Source organism: Grampus griseus (genome assembly GCF_964374135.1).
Source record: "Grampus griseus genome assembly, chromosome: 2".
NCBI lineage: Eukaryota > Metazoa > Chordata > Mammalia > Artiodactyla > Delphinidae > Grampus > Grampus griseus.
In genome coordinates, this window is record NC_139018.1 from 133649384 (window position 1) to 133672469 (window position 23086).

Consider the following 23086-nt stretch of genomic DNA (forward strand, 5'->3'; position numbering starts at 1 on the left):
GGTTGCTGATGAGTGTGCAGGGATGTGACGAAAGGGGGCCGAGGAGAGGACACCAAGGTGGGGAAGATCTCAGTGTGGGGTAAGAAGGAGAGAGGGAAATCATGGTCGGATCTACCTCAGCTACTTTTTAGATGAAGGTAAGGGTGTCAATAAATAAATCATAAATACATAAATAAATAAATACATAAATAAACAACAAAGGGGCATCGGCAAAGGAGAAGAGTCACGAGAACGCGGCTTCCTGGGCACCAAGGGGACAGGGAACGTCCAGGAGGCGTCAGTGTAGGGCCAAGCAGTGCAAAAAGCTTGGTGATGAGAAAGGGCTTTTGACGTGGCAGCTGAGTCTCTGGTCCCAGGAGCATGGGGGCCACGAGGGGGTCGAGAGGAAAGGCGGTGCCAGCACCAGAAAGCCCCCCACCCCCAGGTCTGGTGGTGAAGGGACGAGCCACAGCAGCCAGGATGGGTGGAATGAGTGCCCGTTGGTGGAAAGAGAGGACAGAGGCAGCAGGGTGGCTGAGGACCGGTGAGAGGATGAATGTCGTTTCCCCAGAAGTGGGAGGAAGGAAGTGAAAGGGGAGGGGAGAGATCAAGAGATTTTGAGGAGAGACTGCATTTCAGATGATTCCACCTCTTCACCGAAGGAGGAGGCTGACGGTAGGGGTCATTTGGGGGTTTGAGGCAAATGGAGAAGATCTGAGGGGCTTCAGGGTGGGTGATGATGGGGTGACTGGGGATTGACTGATGGTCAAAAGGAGGTTGGCTGACGGAGCACCTGCTCCCGGAGGCCTGTGGCCACTGTTATTACAAGGCAGCAGATCAGGGTACCGGGTACCAGGTACAGGCCGGGACTCCGTGGGGCTGCCCCAGACTAGCTGGGCTGCGTCAGAGGCTACAGTGGAACCTCGGGCAAATTGAGCTCTAAATAGGAGAAAAGGACAGGCTGCCTCCTGATCATGGTGCCCAGATGGAGAGGGCAAGGGGGGAAGGGAAGCCGAGGTCTCTGGAACTCACGCCATCACAGGGCCAAAGTGCTTTGGCAGTACAGGACCTGCGGGTTGGGAATGGTGATGTGCGGATTGCCCTGGGTCCCCAGCCCTCTCTGGAGAGAACCCGGAAGCAGGTTTTAAGAGTTCCTTCCCTTTCCACTCCATCAATTTCAGTTTAAGGACCCAAGACCGAGAAGAGACAGAAAGAAAACCGTGTTTTCCAAAGAGCTCTGGCCCCTTTACTCCCCTGCAGGTGGGCACTGGCAGGTATGTGGAGTGTAGGGCCAACTCCAAGACCTGACATCGAGTTCCTCTCTGCACTCACCACTGGAAACTTCTGGAACCCAAGGCCTTAGCTAACCCATTGAGGCCCCACTGGCAATTTTGCCTGTTCCCCAGGGCACTGCGAGCTTCAACAATGAAATGTCTTCCAAGGTCTCTGAGAGGCTCAAGAAGAAAGGCCCTGGAGAAGTGTAAAATGTGATACTAATTATTTCCACTTCTTGTGAGAAGTCCAAACCACTCTGTCCCCATGGAGTCTGTTAGGGCTGCTGCTTTTTTAAATATTAATTTTCTAATGCAAATCCCAAATCTCAGACTTCAAGCGTCAACAAGAAGAACAAGGGAAGAAACACAGAGACATCGTATCGTGATCTCGGTCTGGAGCTGGAGCGTCTGCATGCAGGGTTAATAGGTTCTGAGCATCCTTCCACTGTCTCCACTGGCTTCCCGTCAGGCATTAATTTAGAGCAAATGTCCTGCTTGAATTGCCATTGATTAATTATGTCGTCTCATATGCTTGGGAGCGGATCTTGATCCCTGTTCTTAACCCCCTTCACCTTCAATATAATGTTTTTTGACTTATCTTTCAAATATATTTGAAAACACCGTTATTTATCAGGCAAGGGAATGAATCTATCAAATCAAGCTGGCTAATGCTTGTCTACATGTGACGTGTCATTCCAGCCCCTAAATTATCGGCATCAAGCCCAGGTTTCCCTGGGGAGAGTATGTCCAGTATTTGGATTCTACATTTGGCTTTGGGTTTTGCAAAAAAGTCTTAACTCTTAATCTTAATAGGGGGGAAAAGGATTTTGCCAAATTCTAAAATCACTGCCTCTGTGAAAAGAAGGAGGTGGGGATGGACATTGCAACCTCTCCCCACAGAGCTGAAAACCTCAGTGTTGGAGCTCAGTGCCGGCAAGTGCCGGCAAGTGTGACGATCAGGGTAGGAAAGTGACAAGAAAGTGACATTGACACAGCAGTCTGGCTGCAGAGACACCTCCCGCCCCCCCCCACCCCCACCGGAGTGCAGGATGCAGAAAGCAAACACAGTGGCTGTAGAGAAATGGAGCTCGATGCTTAACATTCTTCCACACTCTGGGGCCTCACACTCTGGGGCTCCCGAGGCACCCAAGAAGGCAATCACCTATATTTTAAAGGGATGACATTTATCTTTGCGGTGCCCTTTCAAGCTTTTGCGGCAGCTTCCCTGGAGGCAGAAGGGAAGAGCACAGTCCTTTCTGTGACATTCTAACAGAGCAGGAAGGAGGCTAACCCTGAGGATGAAAGCCCAGGGTCCCTTCCTCCTTGACAACTCAAGTGGCTTTAAAGAACAGCCACCACATTTTGGACACTCTTTTGCCTTATTTGGGGCTGGAGTGCTGACTCTTAGTAGGAAGCTGCGATTTTTCGAAAACACGATTTGGAACACCCTAGCAATTTAGTGTCATCTGCCTGCTCGGTCCCAGGTTCTTGGGGGTTCTTGCAAAGCCAGAATAGGACCTGTCCACTGTCTTCTCCAGCCTTCTCTCCAGAGCTATGGAGGCTGGTCTGGGACAGGTGGGTCAACTGTGGTTCGTCCTGTGGGCAGTTCAACTCTAAGTTCATGGAACCGAGTCCTCAGCTCTGACGTGGCCTCTGCTCCTTTTGTTGACCTTGTGCTCCTTGGCTGGGCTGAATGTTCCAACCTCCCTCTTCCTGGGAACAGCACCATTTTAGACTTGGGTCAAGTTGTCCCCTCTGGTCTTGGCTCACCCAGAATCCACATTTCTCAGAGGCTCGGGGCAGCGGCCAACAAGTGGTTCTCCAATCATCCGTGAGCCCAAAGACCCCTCCAACTTGGGAGGCAGTGTGTCATCCAGTCATGGGACTGACATCTCTTCCTGTCCAGTCCTTCTGCCCCCAAAGATGCTCTGAGTCTCAATCTGATCCAGGTGGGTTCTCCACACCTTCTTCCTGTGGCTTATCTGCCTAATGCTAGATGAACACCACACAGTTATAAATACTCAGGTCAATATATATATGCAGGTATAGATATATATATTCTGGTCACTGTTTTACACTTGAACAAAGAAAACCACTAGCCTGCTTGTTCTAGAGTTTGTGCCACCCCGACTCCCATCTGCCTGTGGTGTAGCTGGCAGGAAATGTGAGCCACTGAGTCCCACGGGGCGCTCACCTTACGTGGCCCCGTCGCACTGGCCGACAGTCAGTTTCAAAGCCCCCTGCTCGTGCAGGCTCTTCAGGGCCTTGAACTCCAAGGGCATGGTATGGGGACCGGCCTGGGAAGTGTAGCCGTACTTGAGGCTGTCGTAATAGTGGTACTTGACGGGGTTCTGGTTCTGATCTAGTGGAAAGGGCCAGAAGCCATAGAGGTAGATCTGGTTGCAGAAACGTGTGGCCAGGGTGTACATCAAGAGGCCCGTGGTGGGTCTTTTGATGTGAACTTTGTTAGTCAGCCAGTATCTGGGGGAAAAAAAAAAAGAAAGTGAAACAAAGAAACAAAAAAGAAACCTGAGTTTGCGAATTATCCTTTCCAGGAAGGGGAAGATTTTGTCCTGGGCCACAGCCTGCCACCTGCTGAGGACATGAGGTTCAGAGATGAAAGGGGCTTGCCCAGGTTCACCTGGGTAGAAAGGGCAGGACCTTGACTTGAGCTCAGGCTGGTTGAAACCTAAAGCAGGGGCTGCAAACTTTCTCTGTAAAGGGCCAGGTGGCAACAATGGCTGGCTTTGCGGCCATACTCCTGGCCTCTGCCATTTTAGCCCGAGAGCGCCACGGACAACACACACGGGTGTGGCTGCACCATAGTTTGCCGACCCTGATAAAGGGCCGCCTCTTGCATGGTGCCCACTGCCTATTGCCACACCTGACTTTGGCAGGGGTTGACCTCCTTGCCTCCTAAGCATCATCAGATTTCTTTCCCATCCCTGCCCACAGGCCCCACACCCCGCCCCCTTCCGCCTCTGATGCAGGCTGCCCATCTCTGAGCATATGTGGCTTCCCTGGAGGGCAGAGGGAGCAGCAAACAGCGGCCTTCCCTGTGAGGCTGGGTTCTGCAAAGGACTCTGTCGGAAGTATGAGAGGAAACACGGGGCGGAGGCAGGGCGGGGAGAGCAGAGCTTTAGGCTGAGGGCTTCCTGTGTTGAGTGAGGTGCCGAGCTACCTTTGTACATAGAGGGCCTTGGTTTACCTTAATCGAGAAAGAAGTGAGGAAGAAACCATCTTCATTTCACAGGCTAAGCAACAGATGTTGAGAGGTGGTTTCAGTGACAGTTCTGTCTACAACTACCAGTGTGCCTTTGAGCAAGTTGCTTCTCCCTGCTGGACCCACTTTTTCACATTTATGCAACGATGGGGCACAGACCAAGGGATGGCCAAGACAGCCTCCAAGTTCCACCACAATCCAGAAGTGTCTTCAGAACTGGGAAAATAGACACTCTCCTTGCCATCATTTTTGTTTTCCATCATGGTTTTTCTCCTGCTTGGATTTAGAACCCACTGGGATGTGTGGTCCAACCTCTTTATTTCTAGTAAAACCTTCCACTTACCCAATGCTGAATCCTTTTAGATGTAATGCATATGCCTTGGTGGAAAGCCGTACTTCCCTATCACAAAGTCCTTACTACTGTGTCTCCACCAGACAGTGTCCGTGCTTTTCTGTACTCAAACACACTCTGTGGGCCCCCATCCCACGAGCTCTCATTTGCCACTGTGAGAAACACCCACCCCCCATCGGAAGCACAGGCCAACGACGTTCCCCGTGGCGCCTAGGCACAGTGATGCCCAAGACTATAAAGTCACACGTGTCAGTGAAATTCATGCCAGAAGGTAAAACGACGCTGCACAGAACCCTTACATGTTGCTGAAAGTTACAACTGTTTTACACTATTAACAGTGCTTCTAGCTCAAAGTTTGGGGGCAGCTTCTCTAGAAGCCCAAGAACATCCTTTTGCAAGAGGTTCCTTCTGCAGCTCCAAAATAGGGACCCCCAAACATTTCAGAGACTCAAGTTTAAATCCTTTAGCTTTTGGGGGAGACATTAGCCTTTGTATCAGACAAGGTTATAGATTCCTAATAACCCATATAATTTCAGTAAATCATATACTATTGGATATAATAAAACTTATTTCAAGGCTCCCTCCCACCCCATCCTGTCTGTCAGGCCAGGGTGGTCTGAATTTCCCCCCTAACATTGATGATGGAGTCTGTGGTCCCCAACGGCCGGAATCAGAGTGAACATGATTCTTCTGGGCTCTGCAGGTGGCCCTCTTTCACAACGGCTGTTGTTTCATAAGCCTGTCAGTTGAAGGCCCCTTTCTCTGTACCCTCTCCTTTTTCATCTTGTCTGAGCCAAGAAACTTCCCTGCAGCTGAATTTTCCAACCTGGAATCAGACAGAGAGGCAGAGGCAGAGGACCGAAGAATGGCTCTAGTAACTGCAAACACAATACAAAAAATAATAGGAAAAGAGTTGGCGGACATACCACAGAACTTCATCATTTCTGTCCTGCATGGTTGAGAAGTTTCATCCCAGCTGATATGTAGCTGGCTCAGGGTAGGAAAGTGACAAGCCATGGTGCTGGCTCAGGGGGTTTCTTGATGCTGAGACTGGGGCTTATTAGATAGGGAGCCCTTCCTTAGACTACCTCAATACTCTATACGCTCAGTGGGGCTGAGCTGAGCTTGGGAGGACCCTGGGGTTGAAGGCAGGAAGAGTGCATGGAGGAGAAGAATTCAGAAGAGCAGCAGCTGACACCTCAGCTTAACTACATCTAATAGTGGGGAGCTCACCCCCTCTTGAGCTACTCCATTGCACTTTCAGCTTTAACTTAATGGTTCTCAACCTAGGCTGCCCCTGCCTGGAGCTTTAAGACGACCCATCCTGGGTCCCACATCCAGGTGCAGCCTGGACGCTGGGATTTTTAAAACCTCCCCCAGTAATTCAAATGTACAGTCAAGGCTAAGAAGCCCTGCTCTAACTGGCAGGTGGTTCTGCCAGAAGAACCTAAGAACGAGACTTATTTAGAGAAAAGAGGGGGGAAAGTAAGCATAAGGGATAGTCATCGAGTTTTAAAGACAGTTGGGCCTGGAGAACTCATCTAGCTCAGCGGTCTGGCAGGGAATATAGCTGAGCGAGCTGGGAGTTGGGACATGTGTGTAAGGAAAACTGACACTGGCCTCTGTGTTGCCAAGGCAATGGGGGGGGGGGACTGTGGCATCTAAAGGGGTAGCTGGTTTTATTGTTGTCTTGTATGGTCATGTCAAATTTTCTGATTTTTTCAAAGGTATCAGAAATCTGGATTTTAACACAAATTCTCCAAATTTTTAAATGTTGGCAACTACTTAAAAATTTTTTTTTTTTAATCCGGTGAGTCCCTATTGGGTGAGTTAACAGACCATATCTATGGGTAATCCACGGTTCTCCTGGATTGAACTTGTCCTCGTCTTTCAATTTACAGAGGAAAAAGTGAGAATCCAGGGTGACTTGCCTGAGAAGAGGCAAACCTCTCACACAGCTGGTCAGATAGAGCTTGGATAAAATGCAGCCTCCCCACTCCTGGTTCTTGGGCTTTTTTCACTCCATAGTGATTCTGGGGGTTGGGGGCGTTGCCGGGGTTGGGGATGAGCTGGCTGCAGCTGCTGTTGACACTATCCAGGGACACATGAGCCACGGGCTGTGTCCCCTCATGAGAGCATCTCAAAGACCGTTCACTCCCTGAGAAATTCAAGCCCTAACAACGGCCACATGACAGATTAGGGATTTGCGGTTTGTTTATTTTCTGATTGTAAGGGCTTAGCAGGGTAAGGCTTTCAGAAATAAATTTCTTTTCAAGCCATTGATGCTCTGCCCAGAGAGAGACAGGGAAGAATTGAATCAGTGGGGAAACGTCCAAGCAGCTCATAGGTGGGTCTGAGTTTACCCAGACAAGTGCAGTGCCCTCCCCGTAGATGTGCCTCTCCCCTACATGTCCTCTTGGTGAACTCTCTTTTTTTTTTCCCCTCAAACTGAGCATGTGAATCACGTCTTCCTGGAAATGGTCCCTTTGTTCCACTCTCAACTCAAACTGAATTAGTCATTCCCCCCTTATTATTATGAGTTTTGTTTCCATGGATCCTATCGTGCGTATCAACCCGAGCTGATCCTTCATTACTGTATGGGTTGGACTCCCACTTGAAACTGTACTGTGATCTCCCCAAGGGCAGAGGCCATGCCTTACACTCCTTTGTGGGGTCATCAGAGGCACCTGGCTCAGTGTGTGGTGCAGCCAAGGCACTATGGCAGAGACAGCATCGCTCAACCAGTCCTCCATGGGCTTGCCTATATCTCTCAGCATCCCTTGTAAATGAGCTGGGGTCACATGACCAGTTCTGGCCAATAGACTGCAATAGGAAATGGTCCCTGCTGGACCAACTGTTCCCCGAGAGCTTACTCCTGCCTTGGAGAACCTCAGTGCCTCCTGGAAAGATGATGTCAGCCTAAGATGAAAGAAGCCTAAATCCTAGAATCACTGGTTGGAAGACAGCTCCAACCAACCTACATCACACTTTGCGAGGATGAGAAATAAACTCCTGTTGTGCTAAATCACAAGGGTTTCAGGGATTGTTATTGTAACATAAACTAGAATTGATTATCCTGGCTTCCATGGCGCTCGGCAACTTCGAACTTAAATGGAATTGAAAAATGGGAAGAAGTAGAAAAGGAGAGAGGGGGAAGCTAGCAGTGCATGCAGCTTTGTGACTCTGGCCAGCTAAGACAGGAATAGAAACACCCAGCCTCTCAGATCTGCTGCCCAGAATTGCTCACTGGGAAAGGTGTTAACAGCAAAAGAGGCTCCGGAATGAATTGAGAGCTCAGTGGCAGGGAGGGACCCTCTCATTTCCGATTCTGCCTCTGTGGGTAAACAAGAGCTCCTGAGTGAGGTCTGACAGGGACACGGGGACGCCGTTTAATGAGCAGCTTGTTCTAGAAGCTGACAGTTATGCGGGAACAAATCACTCTCCATTTCCTTTATCGCTCCTCAGTCTCCCTGGCCAATTTAGAGACTGTGTGCATGGCCGACTTGTAGATGATTTCTTTCCTTGAGATAACAGCTGGGTGTTAAAACACAAACTAATTAATTTTGCCTTCCTAAACGAGGTTAGCTGGGTGCATCCACGATGCTGTATTGACAATGCGCCTTTAATATCCCAGTCTGGAGGCTTTAATTAGAAGGCGAAGTAATCTCCAAAAAGGCAGTAATTATTTTTCAAATTTGTTACCCCAATTGCCAAGACAATTAAGTGGCATATTTTATGAGCATGGACGGCAATAAATGAAGATTGCCAAAATCATCACCAAAGCACACTTGTCCTTCTCCCTGGATTCCTGTGCTTGGTATGTGGCAAGCATGGTGGCTGCCACGGTTGGAAAAAGTGACCAAAGGGGCTTTCTCTAAGAAGCTGAAAGCACTTTGTGGGATATAGCTCATATCATCCTTAAGGAACAGGAATGCCTCACAGGTGGTCATCGAGGGATACTTGGTGATGCTTTGCACAGGATCATCAGCAAAGCCAGAAACAGGGCTCTCAGACTCCTGTTCTCTCGTCATCTACATCACCAGCCCGGTCTCTGGTCCAGGGGCCTCAAAGCCCATTGCCGTCTTTCCTTGGGAGCACCTTAGAGCTCTGGTGTCTTGGGGGGCATCTCGGGATGTAGCTTCCCAGCTTTGTGGAACTGGAGATCGGGGGACTTGTTTCAGAATTTGGGGCTGGTGTGCAGAGCTGGTTAAGCCCTGGGGATGCTTGAGGCTGATTCCTGGTCCCCAGGCCTCCATGCTTACCCAAGCCAGTGCTCTCATTCAAGTAAGCCAGGCTAGCCTCAAGTATTACCATGCCACCAAAAGTTCCCCCATGACTCCTGGGGTCCACAGGGTAACATCCAGCAGCCTCAGCCCAACTTGTGAAGCCCTTGAGATTTGGGCCTGAAATCCCTCCCACCACCTGGCATGCACAGCCACACTGCCACCAGGAACTTCTGGTTTCTTCCAGGACACCCCCACCTCCTACTTCTACTGGCTGGCAACTCCTTCTCAGCTTCCCTGAAGGAAGCCTTCTAGGACCTGCCTGGATGGTTTTGTGTACTGTATGTTGTTCTTTTCCTATCCTAGCGCTGATCATGCTATGCTGTAATGATTTGTTCACTTGTCTTCCTCCTCCCCTACAATTTAAACTTCTATGAGCGAGTGGGTTGACTTTTTGCTTCCACGTAACCCCAGATCCGAGCATAGCTCACCCATAGAGTGGGTGCTTCACAGATCTCTGTTTAATGAAGCAGTGAGTAAAGATTAGCAAGTAGGGGTTAATGTCTCCCTTCGGGGGCACTGGCAGGAGAGGTGGAAGGAGCCTGGCCTTACCCTAAACCCTTCTAGGCAGCCACTGGGTTCTCACATGTGAAACGTGGGCTAACAGCATCCTAGACGGTATGTTGCCAAAAGAAAGAAGGAAAAACCATGATGCCGGTTACTTAAGGCGTTCCTCCTGCTACACGTGGGGGTGGCCCCAGGGAGTCTAGAGACCGCAGCTCCCGCACAGGTATTGCTTCTGTCGCTAGAGGCCCTGCAGGGACCCAGCAAGACCATTTCTTGGGGGTTTAAACCTTCTGGCTAGATTCTGGAATCTAAACGGAGGCCACTACAAATAGAAAAAAAAGTTATATTTAACTTCATTCATAATTAAAGGAAAATTCAATTTCACACAATGAGATGCCATTTTTCACCGGATTGGCAGCGATAATAGTTGTTGATAACACATCATGTTGGGGAGGTTATGGGAAAACAGGTATTTCCAATAATCATAGGTGGGAGTGTAAATTGCTACATACCTCTGTGGTGGGCAATTTGGCAATCTCCATGAAAACTAACAATGCGTACAGCATATATCCATCTCTCTTTTTTAGCAATGGCACATCTAAAAAGCAAGACTACATATATACATATGTGTGTAGATGCCAGTCCAGGACAATTGCTGTAATACTGATCATACCAGCAGAAGACTGGAAAAGCTTGCGATGCCCACTGATGCCTTCTGCTAACAGAAATTGTGGTCCAGACACGGTGGAGTGTAAGGCAGCTGTGAAGGAGAATGAGGTGTTGCATGTCGATATGGAATAATTTCCAGAATTTAGCAAAGTGCAATACTTAAAACATGCTCCCTTAGGTGTGAAAGGGGATATTTCTGGAAGGATACACATAGAAAAACCAGTCTAATAGGCTGCTTCTGTGGAGGAGGCCTCACTTTTCACTTGAAATCCTTCCATACTATTTGGCTTTTTCTTTTGACTATGTCCATTGCTATTAAAAAAAAAAATGGAGACAATCCATTAAAAATGACCAATGCCATCTGTGCTTTAACACCCCAGACCTTCCTCCCTTTCTGTAGGTAACACCACCATGCAATGCACTTCCACACTCCGTGTCCACTGCAGGAGACTGGGCCTCAACTCCTGTGACCAGCCCTGGAGACGTGTTCTGTGGACTCTGATAGGCATGTCTGGGAGGGACCCCCTCCAGCCTTAGCTGGTCTCTCCCCTGCCTCCCTGCACCCTGCTTCCTCTCTCACCCTGGACCTGCCCTCCGGCCTCAGGTTCTGCTCCCCTCTGACAGGCAGCAAGGCCTACTTTGCCGAGCCGCTGCTCCAGCCCTGACAGTGGTGCCCGCTGGATCAGTGCCTTCCGAGGGCCTAGGCTCAGCACTCCTGATGCCTAATTAAGCATGAATTCACCGGCCTTCTGTGCCCTAGGCTTCTGGGCTGGGCGGCTGCTTACACAGGCCAGCCAGCGAGCTGCTTTCCTGCCCGAGGGCAGCCCTCTCTGTAGGTCCCAGCCTTCCCCATTGTGGTAACTGAATTAGAGCCATTCACTACCAGCTGCTGACCAGAGCCTCCCACTTCCTGCAGCCAAATTCAATTGCCTGGGTGTCCTTCCCCTCCATTGCTCACGCCCCTTGCCAACAGCCAGCCAGGGCACTGTGCCACCTTGAGGGCCGGCAGAGCCAGAAGCTCCTGGAAGCCAGGTTGGGTCAGGGGCAGCGAGTGTCGAAGGGCAGGCCTTCTGCTCAGTGTCTCTGCCTCAAGCTGCCCACTTCCCTGTAATGTCCAGGACCGATAACTGCCACAGATGGCAGGAATCTTGAGAGTACATGGTGGGTAGAGAGTCTCCTAGCACAGGTGTGTTGAATCAAAGGCTCTCTGTGCACGGGGCGGGGGGGGGGGGGTGTGTGGGGGGCGCGGGTACCATCTAGCCCAACTGTTAAAGGCTGAATTGCATCCCCTCGAAACTCATATGTTGAAGTCATAACTTCCAGTACTTCAGAATGTGACCTTTGGAGATAAGGGTCTTTACAGAGACAACCAAGTTAAAATGAGGCTACTAGAGTGAGTTCTAATCCAATATAACTGATGTCCTTAAATCTGGAGACAGACAGGGAGAATGATGAAGATGGCCATCTACGAGCCAAAGAGAGAGGCCTGGAAGAGATTGTTCCCTCAGAGGCCCCAGAAGGATTTCGAGCCTCCAGAACTGTAGGGCAATACATTTCTGTGCTTTAGGCCACCCAGCCTGTGGTACTTTGTTACAGCAGCCCTAGCAAACTAACACCCTAACTGTATAATACATATTTCCCTCTCCACAGCCCAGTAAGGGGCATCCCTTGCTGTCTGGACATCTCCAAGAATGCAGAATTCATCCGTTCCTAAGAGGCAACTATACTCATTTCAGATGATCTTTATTTGTTGGCATGTTCTTCCCAGTGTCCAGAGGAAACCAGACTTACTCTAGATCCTTTCCCGACCCTAGTTCATACCTGGAGACTCACAGCCCAAATCTGCGAGCCCTTCAAGGGCAGGAGCCTTGATTTATTGATTTTTGTGTTCCCCCAGCACAGGCCTGGAACCCTTGAGGTGCCTGTAAGTATTTGCTGAATAAGAAAGATTGCTCTCATACTCCTTGGAGACTTCTCTTCCCAAATCCTTTCAACTTTTGAATTTCTTTGCCACTGTGGCCCCTCTCCAGCCTGGTACCCAAAACGGAATGTGATTCTCCAACAATCCATCACTGACCTCCCTGACTCTCAAAGATGTTACCCATCCATCCATTGCTATGGATGTGTAATGCTAAGATCACATTATCCCTTTGAGCAACCACACATCTGCTGATGGTTGGTACTGTTTATCCCTCTTTACCTGTACAACTGTTTGGAACCCAAGTACAGAATCTTGCATTCATTCATATGAAATTTCTTCCTCTTAGATTGGCTCGTTGTTTCAGCCTGTCAAGAGAAATTTGGATTCAACTCTGAGGCCCCCAATATTGGGAATTCCCCAAAAGTCACATCACCTGTGAATTTGCTAAGCAGACAATTGATGCCTTCAAGTAAGTCACTGGTAAAAATGGGGACAGTTGGCAGGACAGGGTGCTGGTGGCCTGTTCTTAAAGATCTCCATGAAGTCAACATTAATCTAATCAATTAGTGTCTTTGGGGCATCAATGGTCAACAGACAGTGGTCAGTCTGTGTGTCAAGGATATGGGAAGGCGGGTGGCAGTGGGAAAAGCAGAGACTTTGAAGCCTCTACATGTGGATTCTAATCCCCCTCTTCCCATCTGAGTGATCTTGGGCAATCCTCTTCACATTCCTGAGCCTGTTTCCTTATGAGTAAACAGGGGATGGAAATAGTATCTATCTTATAAGGCTATTCTGAGGTGTCCTGACCTTCCCGCTTGTGCTGCTTGGTGGGGAAGCTGCCCTGTGCTTGCGATAACGGTGCTGTGCAGGTGGAGTCTTGACACGCTGCTATCCACTGCGGTCTACTAACACCACATCTTCAGTGCAGCAGCTCCCAGCCCTCTGAGCTCATAGCACCCCCAAATCCAGAACTGGGTGGGTGTGAATTTCTGCTACATCTGGTGCATTGCATTAAAGCGAGACAATGTGGTTAAGTTCATGGTTGTGACTCTTACTGGCTGGGTGACCTCATACAAATCACCCAACTTGTCTGGTCATCAAGTTCCTCATTTGTAAGATGAAGACACTAGGGTGCTCAAAGTCAATTCCCACTTGACAGTCTGATCAACAAGCACAAGGATTCTAGTTTCCTCACACGTGTTATTTTCCACTGTTTTGATAATAGCCATTCTAGTGGGTGTGAAGTTGTAACGCATTGTTGTTTTGTCTTATATTTCCCTAGTGATCAGTGATGTTGAGCACCTTTTCATGTGCTTATTGGTCACTTGTATATCTACTTTGGAGAAATGTCTATTCAAGTCCTTTGGCCATTGTTGAATTGGGTTGTTTGATTTTTGTTGTTGTTGAGTTATAGGAGGTCTCTATATATTCTGGATATTAATCCCTTATTAGATAATATGATTTGCAAATATTTTCTCCTATTCTATGGGTAGCTTTTTAACTCTCTTGATATATTGTCTTTTTGGCACACGAAGAGTTTTAATTTTGATGAAGTCCATTTTAATCTATTTTGTTGTTTGCTGCTGTTGTTGTTACCTGTGTTTTTGGTGTCATACTTAAGAAACCATTGCCAAACCCAAGGTCATAAGGAGATTCCCTATGCTTTTCTATAAGAGCGAATTTCTTCTAAGTGAACTGTACACTTTAAAATGGTTTCAATGGGCTATACTATCAAAAAACCAAAATAATGAGTGTTGGTCAGGATGTGGATAAATTGAATAACAAGTGTTGGATGAATGTGGAGAAACTGGAACTCTTGTACACTGTTGGTAGATTGTAAAACGGTGCTGCCACTATGGAAAACAGTATGGAGGCTCCTTAAAAAATTAAAAATAGAGCTACGGTATGATCCAACAATTCCATTTCTGAGTGGATATCCAAAAGAATTGAAAGCAGGGTCTCAAAGAGCTATTCACAGACCCATGTTCATAGCAGCACTATTCACAAGAGTCAAGAGGTAAAAGCAAATGTCCATGGATGGATGAATGGATAAACAAATCATGGCATATACATACAATAGTATATTATTCAGCCTTCAAAAGGAAGGAGGTTCTGACACATGCTGCAACATGGATGAAACTTGAGGACATTACGTTAAGTGAAACAAGCCAGTCACAAATAAGCAAATACTATATTACTTTACTTATATGAGGCACCTAAAGTAGCCGAAATCATAGAAACAGAAGTAGAATGGTGGTTACCAGGGGTTGGATATACGAGGAAGAGGGGACTTGTGTTTAATCAGTACAGAGTTTTGGATTGGCATGAAGAAAAAGTTCTGGAGGTCTGTTTCACAACAATGTGAAAATACTTAACACTACTGGACTGCACAGTTGAAAATGGTTAAAATGGTAAATTTCATGTGGTATATATTTTACCACAATAAAAAAGTGTTTATTCTGTCCCACCCCATAAATGGGGTGTTTGTTGGACAACAGATTTTTAATGAGGAAATAAGATTATTCTGCAAACTACAACCCATATTGGAACTTGGAGGTAAAGTTCAGGTGAATTTGACTTAGTCCATTGTTCTATAGACTCCTTTATTAAATGGAGCCTAAATACATTTCCCTCCCAGTGATTTCACCCTCTGGTCCTGCTTCTACCTCTTGAGTCTACAGGACAAGTCTAATCCCTTGGTTGGGGGTTGGTGGCAGCTGCCATGATCACAGTAGTTATGACTGATTGTCTGTCTCCCCTGTGTTGTCACAGGACACACATTCTGTCGTAGGTATTGCTCCCCAGTATAAATAGAGAAAGCAGGGCACAGGATACAAGCCACCTGGTCAAGGATATTATACAACCAAGGGAGTAACGGAGCTGGGATGTGAACCCAGGTGTCCCTACCTCCAAAGCTCATGTTCCTGATGCTAGGCCAGATTGCCTCTTAGCCAGATTCCTCCTCAGCCTTCTTCTCTATGACCCCTTGTTGTTTTCTCAGATGCCTTTGTTCTGCATCCCTCACCAGCTCATTCCTCCTCTTGCAGTAAACACCAGGTAGGTTCCCACCTGGTGGGAACAGAGGCAAGCCCTTCCTCTCAATACAGACATTGCCCACCTTCTCAGTGATGCCCTACTGGACCCAAACCCTATAGGGCCCAATGTCCGCACAGAGGGAGGGGGCCATTGTCAGATATCCATCCCAAGGCCCCTGAAGCCCTCATTCCTGCTCCCTCCCCTTGCTAAAAGGAGAACCCTTTCCCACCCATCTCTCCTGCAGTATTTCCTCCCGGGAGTTCCTGCAAAGGAAGATGTTGCAATCTCAGGATTAACAGCCCGTTTGTTTAAAGGGCTTATTACTGGTGCTTAATGCTATTTTGACAGGTGAAAGTGAGTCAATTATAGCTGGAAAGAGTTCTGGCTGCACAGTTTCTTCCAGGTCGTTGCCCATTCCCTAGGCAAGGGACTTTTTTTCTCTTTACCAAAGGGCACTTCGTCTCTTTCCCTCATATCCTCTGACCTCCAAACCACATAAAGACTTTCCTCCTTCCAGGAAGGAACAATGTTAAAGGCATGGAGCCTAAATCCATGAGATGCGGGCTGCTGCAGCAGCCCCCCTCCATGAGGGGGTGAAGTGAGTGCCAAAGGGAGGCTTGACAGGTCCACCTCCAGGATAAAGAATGCAGCCCTAGCGAGCCTGGGTCCATACAGATATCACTCTTCTCCATCAGCCACGAATGTGGCTGCCTCTCATTGAATGTCTCTCTAGGTCTTTCTTGAGGGCAATGGGTTTCTGTATTGATACCCATCCTAATTAGACCAGTGTTGGTCACAGGCTTGGGTGCCTCAGGTCGGGGGTCACCTTTATGAAGACAGCAACAGTTCTTTCTGGGTGGCTCAAAGGACTTCCTAGGGTCACACCAAGTTAGGCTAAGGCCCCAGTGAAGATCATTCCAATGTCCCCCAGAAATTGTCTTATGTCACCAGAGCAGGACTGTGAACTGCCAGGGGGTTGGATGGACCACTGGATGCAGGGCCAAGCTGGCAGTCAGGAGTGTCATGAGATGTATTTGTAACAGGTATCTCACAGTGAATATGCCCAAGAAAGAGCTCTCTTCCTCAACATGCCCAAACACACAGACTTCTTCCAGACTCTCCCATCACAGGGAATGGCGCCACTGTCCACACATCTGCTCCAGCTCTAACCCTGACAGTCATCCTGGATTTCTCTCTTTCTCTCACCCCTTGAGGTCCTTAAATAGAATCCATTAGCAAATCCTGCTGCCTCTACTCCAAACGTTCTAGCAAATCTGACCAAAGCATTGCATATCTACTACCACTGTCCCAGTCGAAGCCACAGTGATTCCCAACCTGGACTCTTGCAACCGCTTCCCAACAGATATTCCTGCTTTCCTTTTTGCCCCCCTGTGGTTCCTCCTCCACCCAGTGGCTGTCCGAGGATCATTCTCCACACTGCTCTCTGGGTGGGGGCAACAGATTGCTCAGAACTGGCACGCCACATGCCACACGTTTGCCAGCCAGCCTACTCCTCCAGGAAGGGAGGCTCAGAAAGGCCAGGTGACTTGCAGAGGTCAGACAACGAGTGAGTGGTGGAGCTGGGCTGCAAATGCACCTGGGAAAGGAAAACCGCCTCTCGAGCACCCCCCGCACCCCGTGGCTGCTCACCCGCGGACGGCGTGCAGCAGGCGCAGAGAGGGGTATGCAGTACGCACGTTGACGCGGTGCTTCAGGATGAGCTCGTTGACCCACTCGACCCGCTCCTTGCCGCCCCTGGCCATGAAGGCGGGAATCCACAGGATGCTGCCGTTGAGGCTGTGCAGCCGCTGCAGCAGCTTCTCCCGCCACGTGGCGTTGACCAAGTCCTCGAAGGCCCGCTGGATGACAGAGGGGTTCATGGTCACCAGGTCTGTCTTGAGCCCCACGTCCCGGGCGTACTCCTGCACCGGGGCCAGGTTGCACCTGCCGGAGAAAAAGGCAGCGATGGTCCTTTTGGGGAAGCTGAGGCACTGCTGCTTATACTTAACTTTATCCATCCTTGATCTCTCCTTGCATCCTTCTCATCCCCAAACAAAGACGTAGGGCATCCTCCTGAATTCACCAGGCCCTCCTGTCATCCCTGTTCTTTCTTCTCCTGACACACATATTGGCTGGGCCCTTAGCACATACATAGAACCTTGCTGGGCCCCGGGGTTGTACAATGCCTGCCTGTAAGTCAGCCCTCAGCCCACAAGTTGACCATGCTATAGGCAGGTGTGACCTGGTCACATTAGGTGACAGAGTGAGGGCTCTGAAGACACACTCCTGGGTTCAGAATTCAGCTCCGATATTTTCTACCTGTGTGATTCTAGGTAACCTGATCAACCTCTCTGTGCTTTCTGAGAGCTTCCTCCTGGCTAAGGAAGCACCACAACAGTTTTTTTTTAGCTATGACGGAGATCACAACAGCATCCCCTCCCAGGGATTAAGGCAGTCCCTAGACACCCAGTACTTAGAACGTTGCTGGGCCACAGTGAGAGCTCAGTACATGTTAACTGTTATCATCATCCTCACGGGGAGGAGCATCGGGTGGGCTTCCTGAGGTGGTGACCATCACGGGAAGTCTGGAAGGATGGCAGAGCAGAAGCCCGTCTGTGGATAAGGGACCTCAGGAGAGTGTTTCTCCAGCTTGCAAGAGCAGAAGAATCATCTCAGGCAGTGGTTAAAAATACAGAACCCTGGGCTTCCCTGGTGGTGCAGTGGTTGAGAGTCCGCCTGCCGATGCAGGGGGCACGGGTTCGTGCCCCGGTCTGGGAAGATCCCACATGCCGCGGAGCGGCTGGGACCGTGAGCCATGGCCGCTGAGCCTGCATGTCCGGAGCCTGTGCTCCGCAACGGGAGAGGCCACAACAGTGGGAGAGGTCCGCATACCGCAAAAAAAAAAAAAAACGACCAAAAAACCAGAATCCCCAGGTCCCTCACCTAGAGGTCCAGATTCAGCAGGTGAGCTGAGGAATTGATATTTAGTCTTATAACCAGGCAGTTTAGGAAACATCACGCTATAGCATTTCAGGCCCAATAAATGTATCACGGGGGCCTAGGGGTATGAAGCAGTGTGGGTGTTTAGGGGAAGGCAGGTGATTTGCTCTGATGGGGGCATATTGTGTAGAGGAGATGGGGTGAGAGAGGCAAGCAAGGTGAGATAGCAAAGGGTCTGTGTGTCAGGGATGCTGCCACCTGGCAGCCAGTGGGGGTCTGTACACAGTGGCACCGTGTGACTTTTGTCCTGAAAGACCACACAAGTCGGCCCCATAGACAGGCAGATCTGTGAGAACCATAGAGTAAAGGTCAAAGTACAGCCACACATTGTTCTAAGTGGCTCTCGCCGTGGTGTTTCAGGTCCCTCTTTTCCAAGTGCGTGTGGACCGTTGCGGACGTGAGTCCTGGGAGAGGCAGAGCATGCTGTGGCCGTGCCTCTCAAAGTGCGGTCCACTCATCGGCACAAGGGTATTTGAAATGCAGAGTCTCGGGCCCCACCCCAGACCTGATGACTCTGCATCTTGATAAGCTCAGGTGATTCATATGCTCGTTATGTTTGGAGACACTGGGCTAGAGCCTAACGGAAGGACTTCAGAGACTGCCAGCCGAACCGCCCAGGTTACAGATGATGAAACTGAGGCCCAGAAAGGGGAGTGACACACTCCAAGTCACGTGACAAATGGGCAGCAGAGCCAAGACTGGACTCCAGACATCATACCACTCATCTTGCTGTGCAAGTGTCAAAAAAACAAAACAAAGCAAAACAAAAAAACTGTTGGTTAGAACCTGCTGTGGCCTCTGGAAATCCTGGGGCCAGGCTGGGTGGAGCACTGAAAACTCAATATGGAAACCAGGTCAGGAAGGCCGCCTTCAACGCTTCCAGGCTCCCCAGGAGGTGATCAGACCCTGCCAGGGTCAGCTTTTGCCCTCTGACCATACCTTTAACGCCCTCCCAAACTACCCTCACCCCTTCTCTGGCTTCCAATCAGACAAACCTGCCACTTCCCTTCTCCTCTCCCTTCTCCCCTCCATCCCCAGTTTTTCGACTGGAGAGCTTTGAGAAACAGGACTGGACCACTGGGTACGCCAGGCACAGACAGAACCTGGGAAAGGACAACAAACTAAAACAAGCGTGGCTGCGGGGCTGCAGCAGCTCGTGCATCACAGTGGATGCAGGAGTCAGCACACCATCTAATCCCACGTCCTGAGGTCCAGGGAGCTCTGTGATAAGGCCGCTTCCCAAAGCCCGGGACAAGGCTCTCTTTGCATCAAGAGAGTCCCGATAGAAACGTGAGATGTGGTTCTGCCAGTGCTGGGGTGCTGTTTGGGATGAAACTCGAGGCTCTGTGTGCCCTACTTTTGACCAGGGGACAGCAAGCCCTTGTTTTTGAGTTGGGTTGGGGGTCAGGTATCAGGGCCGTGAGTAACTGTGTCCAAATGTGTCCCCAGGCGACTGGAAAATGAGAAATGAGAATGAGACCTCATTCTCTCTTTGGAGAGAATGATGGTCAAGTACAAATACAAGTTTCTCTGTCGCCCCTTCACTTCCCAGATTTTGTCTACAGGAGAATAAAGGAACTAGTAGAATACACCTTAAAAGAGTTTTCCAAACTTGGGCCAACAACTGGCCAGCCCAGGAGACTTTTTTAACCAAACTTTTGTGCTGGGCTCTATCCAGGGGTCAGCAAACTTTTTCTGCAAAGGGCCAGATAAATATTTTAGGCTTGTGGGCTATATGCTCTCTCTGCTGCAATTCTTCAACTCTGTACAACTAATTCAATTCTACATTGCAGTGAGAAAGCAGCTACTGAGGATATGAGAATGAATGGGCATGGCTGTGTTTCAGTAAAACTTTATTGACAAAAACAGGTTATGGGCCATAGTCTGCCTGCCTCTGTTCTACACCAACAGTTCTCAATCTTGGCTGTACAAGATCCTTTTTGACCCACGTCCTAGAGAAATGGAAATAAAAACAAAAATAAACAAATGGGACCTAATGAAACTTAAAAGCTTTTGCACAGCAAGGGAAACCATAAACAAGATGAAAAGACAAACCTCAGAATGGGAGAAAATATTTGCAAACGAAGCAACTGACAAAGGATATATCTCCAAAATATACAAGCAGCTCATGAAGCTCAATACTGAAAGAAAGAAACAATCCAATCCAAAAATGGGCAGAAGAACTAAATAGACATTTCTCCAAAGAAGATACACAGATGGCCAAGAGGCACATGAGAGGATGCTCAACATTACTAATCATTAGAGAAATGCAAATCAAAACTACAATGAGGTATCACCTCACACCGGTCAGAATGGCCATCATCAAAAAATCTACAAACAATAAATGCTGGAGAGGGTGTGGAGAAAAGGGAACCCTCTTGCATTGTTGGTGGGAATGTAAACTGATACAGTCACTATGGAGAACAGTATGGAGGTTTCTTAAAAAACTAAAAATAGAGCTACCATATGACCCAGCAATCCCACTACTGGGCATATACCCTGAGAAAACCATAATTCAAAAAGAGTCATGTACCAAAATGTTCACTGCAGCTCTATTTACAATAGCCCAGACATGGAAGCAGCCCAAGTGTCCATCGACAGAGGAATGGATAAAGAAGATGTGGCACATATATACAATGGAATATTACTCAGCCATAAAAAGAAAGGAAATTGAGCTATTTGTAGTGAGGTGGATGGACTTAGAGACTGTCATACAGAGTGAAGTATGTCAGAAAGAGAAAAACAAATACCGTATGCTAACACATATATATGGAATGTAAAAAATAAAAAATGGTTCTGAAGAATCTAGGGGCAGGACAGGAATAAAGACGCAGCCATAGAGAATGGACTTGAGGACACGAGGAGGGGGAAGGGTAAGCTGGGACGAAGTGAGAGAGTGGTATGGACATATATATATACACTACCAAATGTAAAATAGATAGCTAGTGGGAAGCAGCCACATAGCACAGGGAGATCAGCTTGGTGCTTTGTGACCACCTAGAGGGGTGGGATAGGGAGGGTGGGAGGGAGATGCAAGAGGGAGGAGATATGGTGATATATGTATATGTACAACTGATTCACTTTGTTTTAAAGCAGAAACTAACACACCATTGTAAAGCAATTATACTCCAATAAAGATGTTTAAAAAAAAAAATCTTGGCTGTACACCAGAAGCCCTCAGGCTCCCTGGGCTACATGCCCCCACCCCTCAGACGGACTTAATTAGTCTGGGGTGCAGTCTGGACATTGGAACTTTCCAAGGCTACTGAGCAATTCTAATGGACAGTCAAGGTTGAGAAAGGGGACTCACCCAACTAATCTTGTTTCAACTTTTTGGGACAACTGGCAAAGCTCAACTTAAATATGCCTGTCACTTTGTGTCCAGGGGACCTACTGCGGTTACCTGATGACAAAGCTGTGTGTGTCAATCTCCTGCCCGCAGCCGCTGTTCAGCAAGACCCCGGAGTTGCCCACGATGGCACAAGTCCCGAAGTGCTTGTTCTTCAGTGGAGAGGTTCTGGGGAGGAGCTCATAGAGGTTCTGGGACACGTTCATTGTGCTGTCTCGGTCGAAGATGTAATGAATAATATCTCCGGGTTTCAGGGTCCCCTTGAGGACAGAAATGTCCTTTTCAGCATCCAAGAACTTTAAGATTTGCTTCCTACGAAAACCAAACACACATGAGGAAAAAGTCTCCCGTTGCTACCTGCCCTTTGCCAACCCGGCTTTTCCTCTCCTTGGTCACCCTGCAGGGCTGACGCAGCCCAGCACACAGGGGCAGCTAGAGGTCAGATGCCCTCCGAGAATCTCTGGTTACACAGTTTTTAAAGTAAAATCTCCAGTTAGGATCCTCACCTTCCTAGGGGCAGGAATAAAACTTCCCTGGTAATTCTGAGAGGATTTCTATCCTTTTTCTGACCACATCTCATCCCGTCTATGTGTTTGACTGGAGAATCTCCAATCTCTGGTTCTGGGCAGAGACTGGCAACACGGCCCAGAGGCCGATCTGGTCCTCCTTCTAGGAGATTGAATACCTGCCCTGGGAAATGACTTCATCAGGACTGAATGTGAGCTCATCATGAAGGGCCCTGGAAGGAAGGGTGACCTGCCATCCTGGTTTGCCTAGGAAAGCATGGTTTTAGACTGAAAGCCTTGTACCCCAGGGACAAACTGTACCTGAGTCTTGGGCAAACCCAGACCATGGTCATCCTATCTCATACTCCCCTCTCTGAGTGGGATTCAGGGCCACCATCTGACAGGCAGTCCTGAATTAGGACCTGGAAACCGGAATGACAGGGGTCCCTCATTCCTCAGTGGCCAATTTTCTTCCCTGGAAGCCTTCTCTGTGTACAGGGGCCTTCCAGGGGGCGAGTGGGTGTGTGGACGCTGTGAGGTGTGTCAACCACTCCCCGTTTGCGGGACTGCGAACGTGTCCTGCCGTCCGTGCACTGGTCCTTTCTGTGCTGTGTGCTCCCTGGCCCTCCTCACTGCTGGCTTGTTTGGAGTTTGTAACTATTGATACCTCTCTGGTCCCACAGAGCAGCATTGCTTTGTGCTGTTTCAGAACAAAGGTGATCAAAAGACAGCTCTCTAGGCTTCAGCGTGACTTTTAGGGGGAAAGCTCCAGAATCATCTAGCAAAGCACATAGATGGGATGGGATGTGGTCAGAAAAGGGATAGGAATCCTCTCAGAATCACCAGGGGAGTTTTATTCCTGCCCCCAGGAAGGTGAGGATCCTAACTGGAGGTTTCACTTTAAAAACTGTGTAAACTGCCCCAAAGATTTTTAGAAATGATTCAAGTCATCCAGAGAAGGAAATCTGGTACCCAGATCACCTGGAA

At 48.8% G+C, this 23086-nt stretch overlaps 1 protein-coding gene across 2 annotated transcripts in view; it reads right to left on the reverse strand.

Moving 5' to 3' along the window:
• Window positions 1-3448: 3448 nt before the first annotated feature.
• Window positions 3449-23086, reverse strand: part of ST8SIA2 (ST8 alpha-N-acetyl-neuraminide alpha-2,8-sialyltransferase 2) — a gene marked incomplete at both ends in the record, with an annotated part of 58376 nt that continues 38738 nt past the window's right edge. For both annotated transcript variants that reach the window (XM_082648626.1, XM_082648625.1), the window contains 3 exons: window positions 3449-3734; window positions 16895-17188; window positions 21648-21905. In XM_082648626.1, the coding sequence (XP_082504752.1) occupies window positions 3449-3734; window positions 16895-17188; window positions 21648-21905 (838 nt within the window). The remainder of the gene's footprint in view (window positions 3735-16894; window positions 17189-21647; window positions 21906-23086) is intronic.